This window comes from Rhynchophorus ferrugineus, unplaced genomic scaffold (assembly GCF_030347505.1).
Source record: "Rhynchophorus ferrugineus isolate W39M unplaced genomic scaffold, kcgeb_rfMv2 rfM1, whole genome shotgun sequence".
NCBI lineage: Eukaryota > Metazoa > Arthropoda > Insecta > Coleoptera > Curculionidae > Rhynchophorus > Rhynchophorus ferrugineus.
Genome location: NW_027472580.1, coordinates 94,585,914 through 94,611,567, shown reverse-complemented (window position 1 = coordinate 94,611,567; position 25,654 = coordinate 94,585,914). Strand labels below are relative to the sequence as shown.

At 32.7% G+C, this 25,654-nt stretch overlaps 2 protein-coding genes across 3 annotated transcripts in view; one reads left to right on the top strand and one right to left on the bottom strand.

Annotated features, from left to right (window-relative positions):
* Nucleotides 1–25,654, bottom strand: part of LOC143192873 (tyrosine-protein phosphatase non-receptor type 13) — a 218,237-nt gene extending 192,583 nt beyond the window's left edge. The window contains exon 1 of one of the 2 annotated variants that reach the window (XM_076398648.1): nucleotides 25,536–25,654. The gene's annotated coding sequence lies outside the window, so the exon portion shown is untranslated. The remainder of the gene's footprint in view (nucleotides 1–25,535) is intronic. The other variant, XM_076398657.1, reaches the window with a different exon arrangement.
* On the top strand, nucleotides 632–18,719 carry LOC143192921 (uncharacterized). Its single transcript, XM_076398758.1, has 2 exons — nucleotides 632–772; nucleotides 18,305–18,719. The coding sequence occupies exon 2, from the start codon at nucleotides 18,325–18,327 to the stop codon at nucleotides 18,571–18,573; it is 249 nt and encodes an 82-aa protein (XP_076254873.1). The 5' UTR covers nucleotides 632–772; nucleotides 18,305–18,324; the 3' UTR covers nucleotides 18,574–18,719.

Genomic DNA, 25,654 nt, shown 5'->3' with positions numbered 1-25,654 from the left:
TATATATATATATATATATATATATATATATATATATTTGTTTTTAAGCTATCTACTGCGTCTTTCATCTAATATGTTGATTTCGGTACAACAGTATGTGAGAAATTTGTTTTATTCGACAGACATTTCCAAACCATTGCAACCTACGTCTGTTTGGCCAAACACAAAAATGATGATTTATATTACATCCAAAATGAAACTCTTCACGTAAGAAAATGACTATACTATAAATAAAATTATATTAATCCTTTTTATGATAATTTTTGTCATCGACATTTGACAAAAAAAAGTTTTAAACTCAAAATATTTTGGTAAGAAGGAAAATAACATATACAACTCAACACTTAAGCGTTCTAATGCCAATTAAGATACTCATAATCAAATATCGATACTTTAAGGCTACAAAATCATTCCTAACCGAGCACTGAACCATTTTGCGACCGTCAAGTCTATCCATTAAACTTCCGCGAATGACGCCGAATTGCGTTTCGGGGATGTATGGCGGTGGGAGGGGGGTTGGTTGGCGGTTGAGAATGGGAAAATTAACGTTCATCGATGTGACGGTGTGGGGCTTCCTGTCTTTTCCTAACGGGATTTGTTAGGTCGAAAATCCATTTTGTGGCTTAATCGGATTTGAATGACGACGAGTCGAGCTGAACGGAGCAGTCGAACGTCGAACAGAATGTTTACATCAAAACAAGGCGAAGCTTGTTGTTCTAGACGTCGGTGGGATCGCGATCAGGAATAGTTAAGGGCGTTCTCCTCGAGTAAGGTAAATGATTTTGGTCATTCTGTTCTTAAGCTATTTTAATATCTCAAAATAACATCGGGTGTGAAACATTTTGTTTTATTTATGCTATTAACAATTGTGTAACAGTATCCATATTAAATTAAATTCAATAAATTTTTATTATGATCTATGATTAAGTGTAATTTGTAAAAATAAAAAGTAAATGTTTTTTGTCCTGGCCTATACAGCCGATAGAATAAAGTTTTCTACCGCATACTTCTCAAATATCATACTACACCTGGTTGCTCAATCCAACCATTTTTATCCAATAAATATATAAGCCACTTCAAAAAAGGAGGAAGTTCTTGAAGGAGGTTGTGAACCGACTTTCAAAATTCTTTTTTCATTCGAAAGAGTGCACTTCCGAGGTGATACCATTGGAACCTAGTTAATATCTGTTGGGGGGAAGGGAGGAAATCGAGGAAAAACCTCAAATTTCAAAGGCACGTACAATGTTTTCACATATGTTTTATCTAAAATAATCAGATATTGGAGTATAGTGTAAAAGTCATTCAGTTTATTATTTAAGCACTAACCATATCATATGAGACGTTGTAGGCAACGGTTTATATTGGTTAGAACGCTCAGCTCACACGCGGAGGTCGTAGATTCGATTCGCAACAAGGCAGCAACTTTTTTGTTCTAGATTGACTGGAACATTTGTCAAAGTACCTAGACTTATTCCTTATTTTCAATCATTGTGTATTTGCTCCCATTTTTCCTCATACGGGTTGTACTTTTATTTGGGCTATCCATTGTAATACTTAAGAAAATAATTGTGTAATTTCTAGAGTAATCACTAAAAACACTAAAAAGAGAAAAATAAAATATTTTTAACAAGAAAATTAAACCGACTTCAAGAAAAAAATAAGGAACTCACTTAGATTTTTAAGACAAAATACGTTTTAAAATAAAATATGTACATAATAGTCATTATAATAATTATATAAAAGTACAGTTAAAATAATATTGTAAATAGATGAATAGGTTTAGGTAGGTATTGTAATAGATAGGTTAAATAAGCTTCTTGTTTACTTTTTAGTGATTTCCTTTAATGAATTCCTTTTTCAATTTTTTTGTTAATAATATTTTTAATTAATTTTTCTCGGTAACATTCTCCACGAATGAGATCGCTAGATTTTAGTGATTTATAGAACAATACGCTCCTTGTATCCTACCAGATAAAAGGCATTAACCATACTAATGTGTCCCACTTAATACTAAAAAAGTACATACTTAATGTATAATTTTTCCATTCTAGATTATTGTTTAATACGTATACAAATACAGCTTTTTCTCCTGTTGAAAAATATTTTGAACATATATAATTTTCATTTTTAATTTCCACTCATAACCACCGTTCGTGAAGCATCCGATTTTCTGACTTTAAATTAATTTAGATGCCTTTCAAACGTTTAAAAATCAACATCAATTCACTTCACAGGGAATAGATGCCGCAAGATTCAGGCAGTGTTAGACCCCATGACTTTTATCCATTTTTACCGGAACTTCTGGTTTCGTATTTCATTCAGAAGCTAATTTTTTGGAAATCTGATGTGTTAGTTATTCACTTATCTAATATAAATCATTGCCCGCGTTTGCTCTGTTTTACTGTATAAATTAAACCCTATCGAGTGTTTTCTACAATTCCTTGTTATAGGTTATAAAATGTTAAAAGGTTTAGAAAACAAAAACTATTAAATTACTATAAAAACTGTTTTATTCAAAGAAAGAAGAGAGTACTTGTTGAACGGCAATACAAAGCGACAGTGGGGATATTTATCTATTCAAAAACAGATCAAACCCATCTAACTCGTTCACCATTTATAGTCAGATAGTCAGAGCTATAACGTTGCATTATATAAAACTGCTCTCCTAAAGAAACGGCCACAGGGACAGTTAACAGTTGTTTATAGTTACAATTTGCCTTTGAAGATGTTTGAAATGACACTGTTTCTACCTAAATTTCCATAGTATCCTCTATGGAATGGGTGTTCGAATTTTAGTAACTTCAGATTCCAACAGTCTTCTAGCGGCGGTTCACCATGAACTGCAAGCTTCTGTCTAAATTCCAGTAGACTTTGTTAATTCATAGCAATTTCAGTCTACCTTTGGTAGCCTTATACCGTGAACAGTGATGCATATGTCGAGAATCCACGTACTAGAGATGTTTTTCAAAGCTTGAATATTTCTTACTTGGAATAGATTATATCTAGGGGTCTTTGATTACATTCAATCCACTTTTTGTGACTTTACAGCTTCAGCTGCGATACTTTTGCTCGAAGTCTACTTAACTACACCAAGAGATATTTCGGGTAACTACGGAACGGTTGCCAATCCAACGTCCTTGTCTTTTCTCGATAATTAATTTGATGCTGGTTAATAAATGCATTTAAAAGAGAAGAACCTTATGCTGTGCTAGTTATAAAATGTGAAAGGGTCTAGAAAACACAAACTATTAATTTATTTTAAGAACTACCCTAAAAAACTGTTTGAAAATAGACCAAAGTCTACAAGTTTCTTTCAAACCTTCATATGTTACTTGAGAAAAAACACCAGGTCAGAGAAATTTGCCAAAAAATATCCATACCCAATAAGCATCTAATACACCTAATAAAATTAACCAAACCAAAAAATATATCATTCTAACCAGAACAAATTGAGTTGTTTCGAGGATTCTATTCTTAATCTGAATGAACTCGCATCGCAAAACCATAATCTCCAAAATTACGTTTAGATAAATAGATCCCCGGTAAGCTACATCTCCCCTCTTTAGCTGATAAGTTGTCCCGAGCCTTAACCGGAGCTAAAGACAACAAGATATCCGACACAATGGCGACCCACATAAAAGACAAAAACCCATCTTGCCCCATTTGCTTGATAATTTCACGGGTATTCGTTACGTTTAATGTATCGTTAGTGTTCCTATAAAAACATCATTGTTATAAATCGGTATAGTAATCAAGGATGGCTCGTTGTTTGTCTGAATAATTGCTAATAATATTCGCCTCTCCTTTTCAATGAACGGTTTAATGGTAATATTAATGTCCGAAAAAATATAACTGATTTTTAAACTTCAATACCCTTCTACAGCTAGGCAAAGAACATGATTTGTTGCATGTACAACGTGGGGCAAAAGTCTCGCTACCATTTTGATTGCCTATATCTTTGCCCAACGAAAATATAAGTAAATTCTGTTTTGATAAAAAGTATATTTGGTGTTTACATTTTTTTTCCGTTATGATTGAAAAATTGTATCGGCTAAATGGTAACCGTGATTCGCTATGCAAATTTCGACTCTTTTTAAGGCATTTTTCATGACATCCTGCAACATCTGAGGCTGAATTTCTTCAATTTCGTGACGAATATTGTCTTTAAGACTTTGAATCGCTTGGGGCTTATTCACATGAACTGTTGGTTTTAAAACATCCCATGAGAAAAAGTCTGGTGCTGTTAAATCCGGAGATCTGGCTGGCCATGCTAAATCGCCGCTTCGCGAAATTAAGACTTTGTGGAAAAACGTCATTCAATAATTGAATAGTTGAACGTGCTGTGTCTGCAGTGGCCCCATCTTAAAGATGCATATTTTTAGTCATTTTTATTCAGTGAATCTATTATACAACGTGGAGCAAAAGTCCTGCTACCATTTGATATAATTAAACAATACTTTCAATGTTAGATTATGTAAATAGAATAGAACTAATCCAACCAGGCTTTAATCATTAAAAGAAAAATGTCCTTTCATGAACACTATATTTTTTCTCTAAGTACTATGAAATAGCTTCTTGTTGGGTCATAAAAAATCTGCTAAAGGAAACATTTTTTCTCAATCTTCTTCTTCCATGTATATTTAGATAGCGTTGAAGAATGGTAAGCATTTTGCTTTCATCGTTTAGGAAGTTGATTAACTCTAATTCCATTTTTGATGTTTATGGTTCATCACTTAGCCTCGTCGCTGCTCGCTAAAATAAAATCATTAGCTTTATCATTAGTACCGTTACTCTTGTTACTCACAGGCATATATTATACACACACAGGCACATTATAAAACGTGTAAAAAACGTGACATTGAAAGAAATATATTCGATTCTGTTTTAATAATATATATAACAACCCCAAATTAGCATGTATGTGCGACGTGTATTGTATTTATCTGATATATTTACAAATATTTATATAGAGCATTTATGTTCACCAGTGTGGTGTTTAACCCTAGTGTTGTACCAACCAAAACAACAGATATATTATAGAAAGATTCCAAAACAAGGTACTGTGGGGTATTCTTGATGCTCCATGGTACATTCGTAATCTGCACAAAGACCATGCTCAAAGACATGAACAGAGGCTCCATTGGCATATCGATGTTAAGATTCTCCAGCTACTAGATAATGATGGCTTACTCACAAGATTAAAGACAGTAAAACCATTTACATAGTTCAGTGAAGTTTTTCGCTCAGAAATCTCACACGACCCACAATGACAAGAAACAACGGGATTACTAGAAGAGGAGGCCATCGACCAAAACAGCATATATATATGAATATTTATAGAATAAGATTTAGATTATAAGTTGTACAGTAGATCACTTACTGAAGTGATCTTCTACATGTCAGGATAGTTATATATATATATATATATATATATATATATATATATATATATATATATATATATATAGGCGAACGCGGCAGAACACTGCCCTGCGAAAGACCCGAATATATGAGATGCAGATCAGTGTATTCATCACCCTGATTGACAATAAAATGTCTGTCTGTGAGATACGATTTCAGTAGTTGAAAGTGCGCATGGAGCAAAAGCTATTTCAATTTAACATGCAGTCCAGTATGCCACACCTTGTCGAGTGCCCGAGAAATATCGAGATGAAGGCTACATAAACAAATCCTCATTAAAAAACACGCACAAAAAAATTCGGAAAATACTTTTTCCCCAACCTATTATTAGACAGATTGAGTACTTTCTAAATTAATTTCCGATCATCCATTAAGACGCTTATACATGAAGACACGACAAGACGGATGGACGGATAAAAATCTGTTGATTTTCTCCATAATTATATCATTCTTCTTTACATCTTCGACAACCCCGCCATATTTTCGAACGAAAACCCATCGAGGTGTTGTCAGTTTGATGCGAGGGCCGATGATTAATCGAGAGTAGGTCCTCCGGATAAGCCCACGACGATACGGAACGACAGCTGACAGTCCGGGGTATAGGAAATGTTTTCTTTTCCTTGGCCGCGCCCAGAAGGAGTTGTAACAGCACGCGTTCCAAATTAATTTTCCTGATTGACGGCTCCCGATATGGATTGATATTTATCGGCAGTATCGGACGTTTTTCCTCGATCCCATAACAATATCGGGACGCCTTGTTCGAGATTTATTGTGCGAAAGTTCCTGGCAAAAAGCCGAATTTAAATTTGAATACTAATGCTCGGATTATTTGTTAATCCGTTTACGCAAAATGCGTGGAAATATTATTACTAGTCGTCGCTGACTAACTTACAATCTTTCTCTACAGTAACTTAAAAAACTATAGTATATCCAAATTTGCTGTGAACATACGTCATCAATATGTTTAATGTATTGCCTACCCCAATTTGTAAATTCGTTTTAGAATCAGACAGCAGTTTCCTTCTCATTTCATTCTAGTTAAAAGCATATATTCATAAGCATATTCCGCGACTCCCAACAGTGAAACATTTCCAAGAAAAAATACACATATATCATGTACAATACAGAAAAAGATAGCAGAAAAAAAGAAAGTTACGACGAAATTGGCAACAGCAAAGGACTGAAGAGAATAAAAGAAAATTTAATAGGGCCATAAAAGAGCTGAGAGATCAAATCCAAATTGAACAAAACCAAGACATTCAAGAATACCTAGAAAACTTGACATCAACTGAGGCTACAGACTATTCGTTGTGGAAAGCAACAAAAAAGCTTAGGAGATCCCAGCAGCATAACCCACCTATTAAAACAAGCGAAAATAATTGGGCGAGAAGCAATAAAGAGAAGGCCGACATTTTCTCAAAACACTTAAAAAATGTTTTTAAACCTTTCCAGTCTCAGCTACATAAAGATGACGAAAATAAAATTACTAGCTTTCTAGATTCGCCATTTCAAATGGATTTACCGCACGAGAAATTAACGGTCAAAAAAGTTAAAGATACAATAATGAGAGCGATTAATATTAAAAAAGCTCCTGGTTATGACTTAATTACTGGCAAAATTTTAAAAGAACTATCAGAAAAGGCTGTAAAACTATTAACATAATTATTTAATGCTATGCTACGAATTAATTACTTCCCTAGTATCTGGAAAGTAGCTAAAGTATTAATGATACTTAAACCAGGAAAAATACCAGAAGATGTGACCTCCTACCGACCTATAAGCTTATTACCAATAATCTCGAAAGTTTTCGAGAAATTATACATAAAAAAACTAAACTATATAATAGAAAAAAGAAAAATTATTCCAGAACATCAGTTTAGCTTTCGCAATAAGCATGGGACTATAGAACAAGAGCATAGACTTGTAAACCAAATAAACGCTGACCTAAATGCGAAAAGATATTGTTCGGCTGCTTTCCTAGACATATCTCAGGCTTTTGACAAAGTATGGCATACGGGCTTGCAGGTTAAACTAAAGAAACTTCTCCCTCATCCGGACTATCAGCTACTAAAATCGTATCTCACTGACAGACATTTTATTGTAAATCAAGGCGATGAACATACCGAATTAAATCCCATATATTCAGGAGTTCCGCAAGGTAGTGTACTGGGTCCAGTACTGTATCTTCTGTATACGGCTGATCTGCCCACCACAAAAATAACTACTGTGGCAACATATGCAGACGATACAGCAATCTTAGCATCCCATGAAGATCCAGTCACAGCATCAATAAACCTACAAACCCACCTGGAGCAAATACAATTATGGTTGAAGACATGGCGCATTAAAGCCAATGAATCAAAATCCACGTATATAACGTTTACCCTGCGTAGAAGAACATGTCCACCAGTAAATATCAATCATCGTCAACTCCCCCAAGCAGAGCATGTTCAATATCTTGGTATGCATTTAGATCGACGCCTAACCTGGAAGAAGCACATACTCTCTAAACGGAAACAACTGGGACTAAAATTATATCAAATGTATTGGCTCATTGGGCGCAAATCCAAGTTATCATTAGATAACAAGGTATTGCTGTATGAGTCTATACTCAAGCCCATTTGGACATATGGAATTCAACTATGGGGTACCGCTAGCAAATCTAATATATCCATCATTCAACGGTTCCAAAATAAGGTGTTGCGTGCCATTGTTGATGCTCCGTACTATATTTCAAATAAAGTGATACAACGCGATATTCCTCTAGAACCTATAACGAGTGTAATCCAACGTGTTTGTGTGAAGTACTTCGAAAGAGTGTCAGTGCATCCCAATGTACTCGCTAACCAGCTAAATATGCGACGTGATAGTGAAGTGCGTAGACTAAAACGTTTAACACCACCTGATCTGATTACTGGACATATGTAGAGTTTAGAGTAAGCATTAGAATAAGACTAATTAATTAAGATAATATTTTATACAGAAGATTGCTTAATAAAGTGATTTTCTACATGCCATGTATATTTAATATAAACAGAAGAAATACTTATTGCCAATAGGGCAGATTGTGGACTCACGAAGAGTAATAAAAAAAAATCTAGTTAAAAAGAGATACAATGCTGTCCAATACAATCAAATATGTAAACAAACTAGCCTGTCAAAGTCGTTCGGTTGGCAAACGTATGCAAAATTCTTCAAGACAATAGTGATGTGATAAGAGGTTATAAACCGGTAAGCGTTGTCTTACTGCTTTGCTTGTTTTGATTCAGTTACTCTGAACAGGAACAGAAATTGTTCTGGAACTGAACAGGAATGGAGGTCCCCTCTTGCCAGCAAAATTCCTTAGAGAAGTAAGCATTTTTACTGTTACATGTTAATTTGCTGAGGATTTTATCGAGCATATTTTTGGCGTCTTGCAACTGCACTGAATAGCGGTAATCAGTAGTCGTTAGACAGTTAATAAAAAGGAAACTCTAAAATACAATAAATAAATAAAGATTAAATTTGTTGTTGCTGAAATATATATTTGAATGCTAAAAACGTGAATACTTTTTCGCATATTTCTAATATATACGCTCGGATTATTCAGTGCTGGTTCTTTTAACAATCGCCGGTTTGGCAGATGAGGTTGCGTTTGTTTTTTTGTGGATTGACTGTTGAGGGCGTGAACACTCCAAGCCTCCGGTTAACCTTTATATCACTGTTGGGGAGTAATAAAAACAAGTTGGTATATCAAATTTCCACGTACTTTATCATATCTGTATAAATAAATATAATACATGATATATCAATCTAAATACTAACAGGTCAATTGAAAAGTCCCCGGCCTACCATAGTAAAACACATTTTTTTGGCAAAATTAGTTTTTTTTTATTCAACATAATTCCCTTTAAGGGTGATATACTGATTATAGCGACCCTCTACCTTTTCGATACCATTTTTGTAGTACGATTTGTCCTTTGCTTCAAAATAGGCCTCAGTTTCGGCGATCACCTCTTCATTTGACGAGAATTTCTTCCCAGTGAGCATTCGTTTGAGATCTGAGAACAGGAAATAGTCGCTGGGAGCTAGATCTGGAGAATACAGTGGATGAGGAAGCAATTCGAAGCCCAATTCATGGATTTTTGCCACCGCTTTCACTGACTTGTGACACGGTGCATTGTTTTGGTGAAGCAGCGCTTCCTTTTTCTTCAAATGCGGACGTTTTTCGGCGATTTCGTCCTTCAAACGGCCCAATAACGCCTTGCAATAGTCGCTGTTGATGGTCCTTCCTTTTTCAAGGTAGTCAATGAAAATTATTCTACAGACGCCATAACCTTGCCAGGTGACTGTTGCGTTTTTCCACGCTATGTAGCGGGTTCATCGTGTGCAGTTCACTCGGATAACTGTCGATTGGAATGATGGAGCCATGTTCCATCCATTGTCATATATCGACACAAAAACTTTAGTTTATTACGCTTGATCATCTTCAAACACTGCTCCGAATCATTAACTCGTCGTTCTTTTGGTCAAAAGTGAGCTCGCGCGGCACCCACTTTGCGCAGAGCTTTCTCATATCCATATATTCGTGAACGATATGATGTACACGTTCAGTTGATATCTTTAGAGTGTCTGCTATTTCATTCAATTTCAATTTATGGTCATTCAAAATCATTTTGTGGATTTTACTAATATTTTCATCGGTAACAACCTCTTTTGGGCGTCCACTGCGTTCACCGTCTTCGGTACCCATTTCACCACGTCTAAACTTAGCAAACCAATCCTTGATGGTTGATTTTCCTGAGGCAGTGTCCGGAAACTCGGCATCAAGCCAAGTTTTTGTTTCAATTGTATTTTTTCCCTTCAAAAAGCAATATATTAGCAACACGCGAAATTCCTTTTTATCAATTTTTTTCACTATAACAAAAGTTGCTTCATTCAAAATGCTATATGCGACAGCTGTCAAATTTATGCACGCATCTTTTGAGGGTTAGGGCTAACTAAAACTGGACTTAATTCTAATAGCGCCATCTATGTGCCGGGGATTTTTTAGTTGACCTGTTAAATATATCTAATTTCAGAAATCAGTTATAAACGTTTGCCATTTACAATAAAAATGCTTTACAAATATTCGAGAAAATATAAAATTTTAATGTTATATAAAGAACGGTAATTAATGCTTAACCATTTTTGGCAAATTCAAGGCTGATGATCTCGAATTTGGCAAAGAATTTGTTTTACATAGTTCAAAGATTCAAATTTTGACCAATATATGTCGCGAATCAAAATACATGCAAACAATATTTACGATTGATTTACATTATATTTTCTAATTTATTTGATCTATATACACAAGCTGGATACTTGAGGCTGCATGTTTAATGGGCGTATGAATATGTTCCTATCTTACATAATATACTCCACTATATTTATTATTTCTTTCCTTTATATATTGGGCTTCAATCCTGTGTTTTTTTTTCTCATTAGATGAGATTTCTCAGGGCAATGTCTTTATCTATGTAATGTATTTTTTAAGGGATTGTGCACCTGCTCTATACTGCTGATATACCAACAACAAAAGAAACAGTACTTGGAACATTTGCCAAAGAAACAATTACCATGGCAAAAAATATATCTCTGCCTGCGGCTATAGAAAAACTACAAGTGGCAGTCAAGATCCACAAATGGACTAGACACTGGAAAATACAGCTCAAGTTAGACAAAAAGCAGTGCAGATTAGACTCAAAGTCAAGCAACTGTACCGGTTAGTCCGAAGATACTCTCAATTTGACCTAATATCAAAGATATTTCTTTATCAGTCAATCATAAAGCCAATTTGGACCTAAGGGGTGCAAAAATGCGGTTGCACTAAACATCAAACAAATTAGTAATCCAACCCACTTGTTGGATTTTTAATTTAAAAAATAAAGTTTTTAAAATTAAAGTTAAATTTAAAGTTTTTAATAATTAATAGTTGGGACAGTCGTGTAAAATTTAAGTTACGTTAATTGTAGAATTCTTTTGGGTTGTATAGTTAACGGGTCTAATTTATTAGACTTTTAACCGATGATCCTGATATTTATGACATGGGAAAATAATTATGGCTTGATACAAAATATAACATCGCATTATATTAAACGTCTGGTGAAATTAGATAACCAAAAAAGGGGCTGTGTTCAATACGTGTTCAACAAAGAGGATTACCATCGGCTCGTTGCCGAGTCTTTCGGATAACGAGGGTTCAAGTACCGAGACTAGACGAAACGTGTCAGATGTTAGAACTGGTAGAGAACACCTTATGGCACCCATAACCATAAATATCAAGAAGACCCGAAATCGTGGAATATTCAGGAATTCCTCAACAGTCCGAAACGCACAGGTTTTATCAGAGTGAGTGAGTTCCTAGCTGGAAGAGTGTTTCCCACCCCGATATACTCAGCGAATCGGTGTACAGAAAAGGGTTCTTGGACCATCCTTGTCTACCACCAAGAACCTGAGAGAGGAGCTTCAGCGATAAATCCCAAAACAAAGTTGTACAAAGCGATTAATTACCAATGGTTATGTACAATAGAAGAGCAGTAATAAATTAACTTGTAAATTAAGATTGTACTAAGCATATCTAATGTAAGATGTAATTAATAAAAAAACACATATATTTTAATTTAAAATATGATAAAACAATTTGACGAGTTACCTTTGACGATCACAAAAAAGGACGTTTCATTTACCCTAAACAACAAAAACTATTAAATATTTTAACTGAATTCTGTACCCAAATGAATCAATAATAATGAAACAGGTATCACATGCAGTTTCGTTTAAATAAACCAGCAGTGATTTATCGAAAATTGCAATTCAGATTCGCAGCAATAAAACATTACGAACTACACAGGCCATAAACTTTATTAATTATACTGTTTCGATAATATGAATTAGCCCATTAATAAGAGACTGCTGATTATTTCGGATTGATTATTTATAAAACTTAAATATATTTTTTAATAATTATTTTAATAAATTAAACGAGAAATTGAAAAATCCCTGCAAAAAGATGGTATTTTTGTCCAAAAATACGAGGGTTACTATTTAAATTTCGAGAATTGGCAACACTGTTATCGTATGAGTCCATCTGGTGGTTCCATCATAAAGTTTGACATTTTTGACGATATACGTACTCAGAACATTTTGTCGCACGGACGCTATTTGTTTATTTCATATTTAGTTGAAAGTTCGAAAAAAATGGAACTGAATCTGAACGGAATTTTGGCTATGAAGCTCCATCAAAAACCACCGTGTATCGTTGGTTTAGTGACTGCAATCGTGGTCGTAGTTCGCTGTCCGACGAATTTCGTGAAGTTCGTCCAAAATCGGCTGTTGTGCCAGAAAACATCGATGCTGTGTACGAAATGATTAAGCAAGATCGTCATGTCACCTATTGTGAGATTGAGGCATCCCTAAGCATTAGTTCCACCAGCATATATGCGATTTTACATTACAACTTAGAACACTTAGCTGTGCGAAAGTTATGTTCGCGTTGGATCCCACACAATTTGACAATTGTTCAAAAAAAGGATCGTGTCGATTGGTGCAAAGAAATGCTTAAGAAATTCAATCGCGGTGCTCCGAAAGAGGTTTGTAAAATCGTAACAGGTGACGAATCAAGGATATATTTTTATGAGCCCGAAAGTAAGCAGCAGTCCACTGTATGGGTGTCCCAAGATGAACCAAATCCAACAAAAGTTGCTCGCGAACGAAGCACTTCAAAGTGGTCTGTTTCTTCGGGAAAACTGGTCTTATTGCAACAGTGCCTCTGGAGGATCGTAGAACAGTAAATTCTGATTGGTACATAACCATTTGTTTGCAGGAAGTCTTCGGTGAAATAAGGAAAACAAACAAGAGACTATTTGCACTCAAAATTTGATTTGGCACCCAATGATTTCTTTTTGTTCCCATCCGTGAAGAATAAACTGCGTGGTCAACGATTTTCATCGCCCGAAGAAGCTATTGAAGCGTTCAAAAATCATGTTTTGAAGATACCTCATTCGGAATGGAATAAACGCTTTTAAAATTGGTTTAAGCGTATGCAAAAGTGTATCGATCATCATGGCGAGTACTTTGAAAAATAATAGAAATATATTTGCAGCTTAAGTAGTTGATTTTTTTTTCCTATTCTTGAAATATAAATAGTGACCCTGGTATATAGCACCTTCGCCAAACTTCGTTCAATAATATCTACAGGGTGTTTCATTCAAACGTCATCAAAGTATGATTGTGTTAGTTACAGATCAGTTATATGACCATTAACTATCCATAGCCGACACTCAGGAATACTGTTTACTTCTCAAGTAATAGTTTGTTGTTGGGACCGTAGAACTTAAACTCCACTAGAATTTTCGACCAACTCGTTTGAACCTTGGACAACGTTAGCCTCCTATTTTTTAGATTACATTATATCTCAAAGAAGTAAAAACTCGTGCAGCTTGGCTGACTCGATTTATCATTTCAGCGATAGATGCTACTTTCTTCTCTTGATCGCAAGTGCTTAAATTCCTGCTCTTAGTATAACTGGAGCCAGTTGAAATTTACAATAGAGGTCCATTGGTCAGTTGTCAATATTTTGGCATTTTCTCTATTAATTCTCAAGTCATATGACACTGACAATATGAACTATATCATGAAGAAGTATAGAAATCTCAACATCTATAACAGCGAATATAGCTATCATTAGGAAACATCAGATCGGTCAAAGAGTTTGAAGCACCATACTGAATGCCATGTCTGTTTTTAAAAACTAGCAGGTCAATTGAAAAGTCGCCGACCTGACACATAGATGGCGCTGCTATCCTATATTAAATCCATATGATTTTTAGTTAATCCCAACCCTCAAAAGATGCGTGTATAAATTTTACATCATTTACACAAATATTACAGCATTTTGTGTGAGGCAACGTTTGTTATTGTGAAAAAAATGGATAAAAAGGAATTTCGCGTGTTGATAAATATCGCCTTTTGAAGGGAAAAAATACAGTTGAAGCAAAAACTTGGCTTGATGCCGAGTTTCCGGACACTGCCCCAGGAAAATCAACCATCATGTACTGGTATGCTAAGTTTAAACGTGGCGAAATGAGCACCGACGACGGTGAACGCAGTGGATGCCCAAAAGAGGTTGTTACCGACGAAAATATTTTAAAAATCCACAAAATAATTCTCAATGACCGTCAACGAGGTGATGATTCGGAGCAGTGTTTGAAGATGATCAAGCGTAATAAACCGAGTTTTTGCGTCGATATGTGATAATGGACGAAACATGGCTCCATTATTTCACTCCGAAGCCCAATAGACAGTCATCCGAGTGGACTAGACACGATGAACCCGCTCAAAAACGTGGGAAAACGTAACAATCGGTTGGCAGGGTTATGGCGTCTGTATTTTGGGATGCGCATGAAATAATTTTCATTGACTACCTTAAAAAAGGAAGGGGTGAAAAAGGATGTCAGTGAAAACGATAGCAAAAATCCATGAATTAGGCTTAGAATTGTTTCCTCATCCACCATATTCTTCAGATCTGATCCCCAGCGACTATTTCCTGTTCTCAGATCTCAAAAGAATGCTCGCTAGGAAGAAATTTTCGTCGAAAAAAGAGGTGGTCGCCGAAACTGAGGCCTATTTTGAAGAAAAAGACAAATCGTACTACAAAATTGGTATCGAAAAGTTGAAGGGTCGCTATAATCAGTGTATCACCCTTGAAAAACTTGACCTTTTGTAAAAAAAATGTGTTTCATTATGGTAAGCCGAGGACTTTTCAATTGACCTGTTATTCACATAATTACCTTCATTATTATGTTGAAAAGCAGTGGAGAGACAACAGGACGCTTGGGCCTCAAAATGAATTTGAGAAAGCATTTCGCACACACACATACTGCTAATAGAATCATTATAGGATGCCTGAAGAAGTAAGCTCAAAGTATAAGCATCAGATATCATGTTTCATAAAATATTATTTTAAAGATGTTAGCTAATGTTTTTTGCAGAGAATATTGCATATTTGCAGATATATTTTTGCACTTTGTGATTTTTGAATTAAAAAAAACATCCATAGAGTAGAAGTTGAGAATGTAAACATTTTGAAAAGGAATATTTTATACTTCATATAGAATTCGAGATCCTAGATGTTTCCAATTGACTTTAGTTTCGCCTAATGATGTCTGTCCATGAATAATTTAAAACAGTAATTAGTGAGTCAGTGCGCTTTATTATTTAAGGTTAAACTTTGTTTAAAGGCCTTTCATTTCCTAGGAAATTATATTAATTGATGTATTCGTAATTTAATTATGATATCGATAACATTAGAAATTAAATAATTATTGAACAAACTGTAATAAAAATATGCCAAAATTTTGAGTTATTTTAAGATATGAAAAAGCTTTACTGTGCTAATATATCTTTTTTCAAATTATTTGAATTATTTTAGAGATAGTTTTTAGAGGTATTAAGGGAGTTTTACGAAACGAAACATAATTAATCATCAGATTAGTATCAGATCACATATACACCTAAAAATAAACTTACAACAAATAATTACCTAGAAAAAAAATCGTATTTATAGATTAGCACAAAATGTATTACTCAAATTAGAAGGAACACTGTTCTGAACTAAAAAGGTGTTGATTTTCATTCTATTTCATTCATATTTTGACTGGGTTATAATTAAGTTAAATATACCGTATATAATAAAAAAAACTTTTTGTGCCACATGGTTGTGAGGGTTTGTTATGTTTAGTTTCTATTCTCTCTTACCCCATGTACATTGCTCCATGTACCTCTTTTGTGTCCCCCATAATCTGTAAGTGCCCCTACCAACTGAGTTGTCTCCTTTCCGCTGATTTATTTACTTCTAATCCAATCCATCTCAGTTACACTTCTGACTCTTCTGAGGTATTTCATTTTTGCAGTTTGTATCTTACTTGTGGCCACTTAACAACATCACATACAAGAATTGTTTTATATACTCCCATTTTAGTTTGGCTTTTTATTAACCGACTTCGAAAAAGGAGGACGTTCTATGTTCGCCTGCATATATTTTTGAAATGTATGTTTGCCGATTTCTCCGTCAAATGTTGACCGATTTTCAAAATTATTTTTCTTGTTCGAAAGAGTGCATTTCCGAGGTATTAAGCTAAATTTTGTGTGTTATATTGTGAACGTACTTTGTGGGATTTTGTTTGTGCCATTGTTGTTTTTATCTGTCAAATTATTGATAAACCATAAGTTGTTTCATCTTCTGGTGCCTTCAATAGGTGATAATTATAAGGGCCTACATTTAAATGCGACAGGTGGGATACAACATATGGCCACCTCATAGCGTTTCTTCTTTATAAGTAAACTATAGGATATAGAGTTATTTTTTTTGTATATTTGAATCTTTATTTTGAGAAACTGTTGTAATATATTTCTTTAAAGTACTGTTCGTTATTAGTTACACCTTTTTCTTCTGTTGCAAAAGCACATAGATCTACTGCCGAAAAAATGCTGCTACTTTTTGAGCCTTTCCTAATATTCGACTTAATTTTTTTCTTCTTAAGAAAATAAGGACTTTCTGTCTATGATTCATTGACCATTACAAGTAGTCGAAATAACTGCAACATTCTTATTTTATTGAATCACTAGTTTGCATTTTTACTTCTATAACGATAATTTGTGTTCGATGATTTATTATGTGTTTATCGTCAACATCAAATTCACTATCCTGTAGATTTCTTCTAATAGAATAAAATATATATGACGAAAGAAAATCGTTAATATTTATACTTGTATATAGATCTGTATATGTACAAGTATATGTACAAGTAATACTATGTACGTATAATGTACATATAATCTATTCAAAGCATTTTTCACATATGCCATCAAGATGTTTAATGTGTTGCTTGTCTCAGTTTGTAAATTCATGGTTTTCCCAATTCCGATATCCATTTTTTTTTACCTGGCTTTCATCATCTTCGATTTCTATGCCCAGATATTAAAATCATTTACTTGTTGTATTTTGACAGTTTGGATAGTTATTTATTCAGGCTCCCCCATCAGCATTATTTTCGTCTTGTTTTTACTCATTATCATCGCTTACTATATTAGTCTCATATTCCATCTGTCATATTCCGATCAGTTGTTTATTATTACATTATCTGCAGAAGCTCCTTTCCAACAGTTCTATTTTATTTTTCATTTTTTCATTTCATTTCTATTTCATATTTTTATACACATATTTCACATATTTATCCTTCAGTGTTTTCTTAATTATTCTTAATATAACCCAAAATATTTCTCTTCTTACTATGTCAAATGCATTTTTCAAATGTTGGGTACATCTGATTTTAGGGTTGAATTATTTCCACTATTTATCTTATACTGAATATATAAACTTTTTATTATAGCCAAAAAAACTCTGCAACTGAAGTATACACAACTCCTGTTGAATATTACAACGACCATACACTGTCGGAAATAAAATATAAAGATTCGATATTGAAAAATAAAGTTAAATTTCAAATTAACTTACATATTTAAATCAAATCGTGCGTACATTTTGGGACACTCTATATTTATATATTTCTCAATTAATTGCTAAATGGGCTAAACGAAGAAAAGTCAGCAAAATATCATTTAAATTTAATCTGATAGAAAAACATATTCGTTTTCGAAAACCTTCTAAAAACATTGTTATCTATCAGTAATCCAGCAGGCGGTAGAAAAATAATTCCTGGAACAACGAAATGAGAATAGGTCGCATTATCACGTTACGTTTTGTTATGAATGTAATAAACCTTGTAATCCTATCCATAAACCAATTTACAATCATCTCTGTGTTACACCAGATAATAATGGCCATAAAACACATCTTTTCCAGGAATGCCGTTATAATCAGACATGAAATCCAAATCCAAACGAGCCGCTACGAAATCGAAGAACTCTCCACGAAGGGAAGAGGACGAGAACGAGTCGGACAACGAAGAACAAGGATTCACCAAGTGGTTGAGGTCGGAGGATGGATGGGAGACGTTGAAGCTGTTCGTTTTCGGCAACACCCTCGTCTGCTTCCTGTTGATTAGCTGGCCCGAAATGAAACAGACCATGGACGCTTTCTACTACTCGTACATGGACTACAATAAATCTTAAAAATGTTTTCTTTCGTGTTCCGGTGGTTTATATTCGTCGGCGCCATGTTCGTGTACAGCGTGGGGATTTTTAAATTAGTTGACGACTATTTTCGAGATAGTTTCAACGACTATCTCCAAAACGAATACAAGAACAACAAATTTAAGAAACCGGCGATCATAGACGCTTTGTTACGTTTAAAAAGACATAAAACAAACGCGATTCCTATTTGTTGCGCTATAGAATCGAAAAATATCAGCCACAAGGAAACTTTTATGGAAATGCTGTTTCCATGTATCTAGTTCGAATTTAAACAAAACGGAAATCGTGTTAAATATACGTATGCGCGTTATTTGCTCGATGCGCTTGTACAAAAACAATTCGGGTTTAAATTTCAAATCCATACGATATCTAACACATGGCGTGAACATATAACAGCAAAAATTAGGAGAGAAATGTCCTTTAAAGAGACAATATTTTAAAATTATAAAAACATGTTTTAATTTTTATTTTCTAACATAATAAATATAAATTAAACATGAAAACATAGATTAAAAGATATCCTTACTATAGAGGACTAGAACCCAAAAAAAATGTTTAAACATAATTATTACACAGACCAAAGGAAATATGTTTACAGAAACGCATTAAACTAATTTACCAAAACTTTATATTAACGAAAACGATTTCATCATAGGCAAAGAGTACAATAATTTTAAAAAAGACAAAGAACATGATAGTGACTTTTTTGAGTTGCATTACCCGATAGAAAGATTCACGGAGAATTACTAAACTTTTTGGACACTGAGGTTAAAAATAAACGTTCAAGACTTAACTAGATAATATGGATGACCTAAACACAACAGCTAAAAGATAACATGTACCAGAAAAAAAGCTAGACAAATTAATAATAGAAGAAAAAAATATGTACTGATCACAAGGCGAAAACAAAAAAAATCAGAATAGTCGAATTTAAATATCTAGAAAATTAAGGTGTAAATGAAGACAGATATATAAAATGTTATAAACCAAATTACCAAAATTGTATATATTTTTAGTTGGCGAAACCGTATTTAATATCAAGTTTTTTATTACTCGTAATTAGCTCACAATATAACACCAATTCATTAATCTCTCTTATATATTTATTCATATAATATTTTCTCCAATATTATTCCTGATATCTTCTCCATTTCTTTTACATCCTGATGAAACCGTTTACCTTGCTCTTCACACACATCACCTAAATTTTCAAGAAAAATGTCAAGACGTTTGGGCAAGAAATGGTCTCATCATACGACATAGAGTTTTAAACGTATCTATCTTTATTCAAACGTATAGTATTTTCAACTCATTTCATTTCTACATGTAACGTAAGAAGATCTTTAAATAACATACAATCCTACTTTTTTTGTACTCATTGTTGTTAGAAGATGGAATCAAATATAAATTAACACATATCGGATCTAAGAAAATCTCTCTTTTCTTTACTCAAAGCTTTTCCAAAACCATTCATTAAGCCCAACTTTATTTGTTTAGTTGCTTGAGATTTTCTCATTGGCAGTAATTTGTTGGATGAATGAAGCCTTACTTCATTGTTTCACTTCCATATATAGCATGAAAACTTTGTAAATCCATCTCGTTAACCATGCAGTATAAAAACAACTTTTTAAGAACGACACAGTACTGTTTCCTTCATATATATTGAATTAACAACAGACAATGAACTATAAGCATTTCTAATATGTAAAAACACACACTACAAACTTGTTTTTAATAACCACAAATTAAAATGCGAGAAAATAATGGGTGATACTATTTTTTATAATCGTTTTCAGAACCAGTTCATCAAATAACACAGATTAAAATCATTGAAAACGTTCCATAATCGTTGGTCTGTATTGTACACCAAATATAATTTATGCAATCTAATCAAGTCATATTCAACGATAAATATTGTTTTTAGTTTAATATTAATTTAATACTTAATGTTAGTTAATATTTAAATGTATTTTTTAATAATTAATACGAATATACATTAACGCGTAATTTTTGTTTATTTTCTAAACATTTATTATTGAACAACATTATTAATGAATGTATGAAACCAAAAACATAATGTTTACTATTAAAATTGTATAGGTATCAATTATTCCTATCTCTGGCGCAGTCATTATGAATAATTAATGATAAATTACTCCATACTTGTATTTACAGTCATATTTTATGTATTACCCTTAATGTATGTTATTTATACAGTTGCTTGTAATAACTAAATAATAAAGTAAGAGCAATATAAATTAATATAAAATGTGTTTTAGTATTAGCCATTTCCAGGGCTTTGTCACGAGGGGTTGTCTTTTATGTTTAGGGATCGTGATAAACTAATGCTACCATCTGGTAGCTGACCTTCTCATTGTAACAATTACATTTCTAGGAAAATAGGTAGTTAAGACTTCTTGATATACAAGCGAATTTGTGTTTACCGAGGGGCAAATAGCGCCTAAAATTCTAGTTATATTTAGTTATATAATGTTAGTTAGTTTTACGTCAATAATGCATCTATGAATTGGAATTTTGGGCAATGAAACACAGGATTAAGTCTGCAAAACTACAACGTAAGTGCATAACAAATACTTAGTATACTTCTGTTTTGCCTCGCCTGATTTTCTTATTCTTACATATCAAGAAAAATTAAGATGGCAATATTTCCCAAGGAACGGTAGTTGCATAGAAAATGCATATTGGAGTAAGCAATATGTAATATACAGATGCATCAATCATAGAAAAAGTACTTGAAAAATATATTCAAATAGAGAATATTCGGCACAATATATCAGGGGCAATTTTGAAAAATTATTTTTCTAATCCTTTTAGATGGTTTTAGGATTTGATAGTTCTGCGGGTAGGAGAGCACAAAGTGTTGCTCAAAGATGTGATAATCCAATCAAATTTTGAGTATTTTTCCCAACGCCCTTTTAATTATTCAGATTTTCTATCAAGACTCAACAATCAGTACACAGTAGAAGAACAAAACGGCTCAAAAATATCAATCTATCACATGTACAAACAACAAATGTTCAAAACAAAAAATAATATTTAAGTAAATAATGTATAAACAGAATTTTCGGGATATTTACATGGGTATTAAGTATATATCACTACATAGTATAAAACAAAGTCGCCTTTTCTGTCCCTATATCCCTATGTGCGCTTAAATCTTCAAAACTACGCAACGGATTTTGATGCGGTTTTTTTCAATAGATAGAGTGATTCAAGAGGAAGGTTTATATGTATAATACATGCATAATATACTAAGACAACATTGCTAATTTTAGAGGTTTCTAACGTGATGTCGTAAATTAACCTATTTTTTAGGCTTATTTAGCAATTAGCAAAAACGCTGCCTAACCCTACGAGTTAGATCAAATTAATGTACTACAGTATTGTACACCATAAAAAGGTCTACAAAAAAGTCCGCGATGGTATATGTTTATCTTTTAGGGATAACCCACATTAACCATTTTTATTGTTTACTTTTTACGTGAGAAAATGGCTTATTTACGAAGCTATTTTAAGCAATACGGCATTAATCCTTATCGAATTAAGTACCTTAAATACAGTGTGCAATTAATATAGATCAATATGGTTCCTTACAGCATGTAAATTAAACAAATATTTTCGGAGATATTACAAATTTAAAATTTGCGTTTAAAAATGTGTAATGTAATAAAAATTGTATGAATTTAGATATTCCAAAGATAGCAGGAAATCTTCATAGTAAGTATAGGGGAAGAGGAATTGTTTTACTCCAAATTTAATGCGTGCAGGCCAAGGGCGGTAATGAATGAACCAAAAATACTGGATCGATTTTAATCATGTTTTCATTGAGTGACGTAGGCATATATATTTTATGCCCGTACAAAGTCAGAGCGGGCCGCTATGTTTTTATATACAACGTTCATATTTTTTCTGTAGTGTATTTAATTTAGTATCAGCATTGCCCCCGTGCGAAGCCGGGGCGGGTCGCTAGTATATATATATATATATATATATATATATATATATATATATATATATATATATATATATATATATATATATATATTTATATATATATATATATATATATATATATATATATATATAAATATATATGTTATCAGATTTATTTTAACATTACAGCACATCTAAAAACCACAGTTAATTCTACGGCCACAATAGTCTATAGGTTAGAGTTATAACCTTTTACCACTATTGCTTTCAAGAATTTTACATACGTCTGACAACCGGACGACTTTGACATGCTCATTCGTTTACGCGTTCGAACTAATCAGACAGCATTGTGTCTCTTTTCAACTAGATTAAAATGTGAAGGAAAATATTGTCTGATTCTAAAACGAATTTACAAATTAAAACAAGCAACACATTAAATATCTTGATGGCATATGTGAAAAATGCTTTGAATAGATTATATGTACATTATACGTACATAGTATTACTTGTACATATACAGATCTATATACAAGTATAAATATTAACGATTTTCTTTCGTCATATATATTTTATTCTATTAGAAGAAATCTACAGGATAGTGAATTTGATGTTGACGACAAACACATAATAAATCATCGAACACAAATTATCGTTATAGAAGTAAAAATGCAAACTAGTGATTCAATAAAATAAGAATGTTGCAGTTATTTCGACTACTTGTAATGCTCAATGAATCATACACAGAAAGTCCTTATTTTCTTAAGAAGAAAAAGTCGAATATTAGGAAAGGCTCAAAAAGTAGCAGCATTTTTTCGGCAGTAGATCTATGAGCTTTTGCAGCAGAAGAAAAAGGTGTAACTAATAACGGACAGTACTTTAAAGAAATATATTACAACAGTTTCTCAAAATAAAGCTTCAAATATACAAAAAAATAACTCTATATCCTATAGTTTACTTATAAAGAAGAAACGCTATGAGGTGGCCATATGTTGTATCCCACCTGTCGCATTTAAATGTAGGCCCTTATAATTATCACCTGTTGAAGGCACCAGAAGATGAAACAGCTTATGGTTTATCAATAATTTGACAGATAAAAACAACAATGGCACAAACAAAATCCCACAAAGTACGTTCACAGTATAACGTCGTTAGCAACATCAGAATACTCATTTTTCCTTTTTTTGAGGTTCGATTTATATATCTTTTTATAATAATTTTGTCAAACTTTCAACAAAAAAAAAACTAATTTTTGATTTTAAAAATACAATTATTTAAAAAACATAACCCTAAACCTGCTTCATTTCTAAATCGTAGCTCTCCCATGAATCCATAGAACTAACCGTCTTCAAAATTATAATGCACTATTTTATATGTTACAAAATATGAGCAAATATCCATTTTAATATGATCAATAAATGTTAACGAAAGTGGTTTCGTCATAGACAAAGATTACAATAAGCTAAAAAATACAAAAAACATGATAGTGAGTGTTTTGAGTTGCATTACCCTATAGAAAGAGTAATTCAGGGAGAATATTATTAAACTTATTGGACATTGAGGTTAAAAATAAATGTTCAAATCTGATAAAGAGAAGATCCTCTTCTACCAAGACAATATACATACAGCACATTTATCAGATTTAGCACTTAGCAATTATATCGTATTACGCTGAATTCTTATTCGCAGTACTTTGTAATTGCAGAAAAACCTTGTTATTATAATGAAAAATTATTACATTTTGAATGTTGGGAAAAAAATTCTTAAACAACACAAAAAGAGGATTGGAAATAATTTACAAAAAATAAAGGAAAACGGACTATTGTCTTTTTTTAACAGTAAGGCTTAACTAGACAATGTGGATGACCCAAACACAACAGCTAAAAGATAACATGTACCAGAAAAAATATCAAGTGTTTTATCACTCATTAATTCATTAATCTCTCTTATATATTTATTGATATAATCTTTTCTCAAATGTGATTCCTGATATAGTCTCCACCTTATCTTCACACATAATAAAATTTAAAAAATTATAAAAACCAACATATACAGATACTGATCCACTCCAAAGTTTCTTGGAGGCACAGATTCCTCTTCACACCCCACGAAGATCATTATTCAGTCAATTGTGACTATTTTTTTCACTAAAATTCATTTTTAAAAAATGAAATACTTTTTATTTAAATACTGAAAACATCATTACTAACATACCTTATAAAAACTTTGAACTGAAATTAAAACACATTCATTCAAATACATATCTTTTAATGCACAATATATTATATGTGCAATAATTTAATCCGTACCGTTATACATTCGTATAAACAAGCAATAAAAACTTGTTGATATGATTATTGAATGTCATACCAAAATCCAAACACAAATAACTTTAGATCTCAACAAAAAAACAATAATATAACAAATTACTACGAAGTGACGTGATGATAAACATTAAATAACGGTAATAAATGATATTAAAAAATACTTTAATGACTATATCAATTACAATGCGCACATTGATAAATATATGCGCAAATTTAAGGATGACAAGTTTTAAATATTAATTTTCTATAATTAATTACTATTAGTTAACCAACTCATGCATTAGCAATATATTTAAACAATTTCTACTCACTAGATATATATCAACATTTTAGTTCATAATGCTTCGAAATAAATAAAACATTCACAACATTATGTATCAATATATTATGACATTATATTACCTCATATATAATAACAATGTTTTTGTTGGCTACCTTTTAAGGAAATCGATATAGCTCATCATCAGAAATAAAACTATAAAACGGAACACATTGTTATAACATATTTTTAATCAGAGTTTATTAAATTATTTGAATATTGTAAATATGTAATGTTATGCACTTGTGTTGTTGAGGTTAGAATCGATCAAAATAATCGAAGAAATTGTCTTAAAACCAACACTTTTTAACTTAAACATACGTAGAAATTACTAAAATACATACCTGTATTCACTCCACAGCAATAACACTCAATATATCACCATATTTGTCACATAAAAGTATACAAAATACACAAATTCAAACCGAACACTTTTAACGTCTTATTAGTCGTACTGGACGGC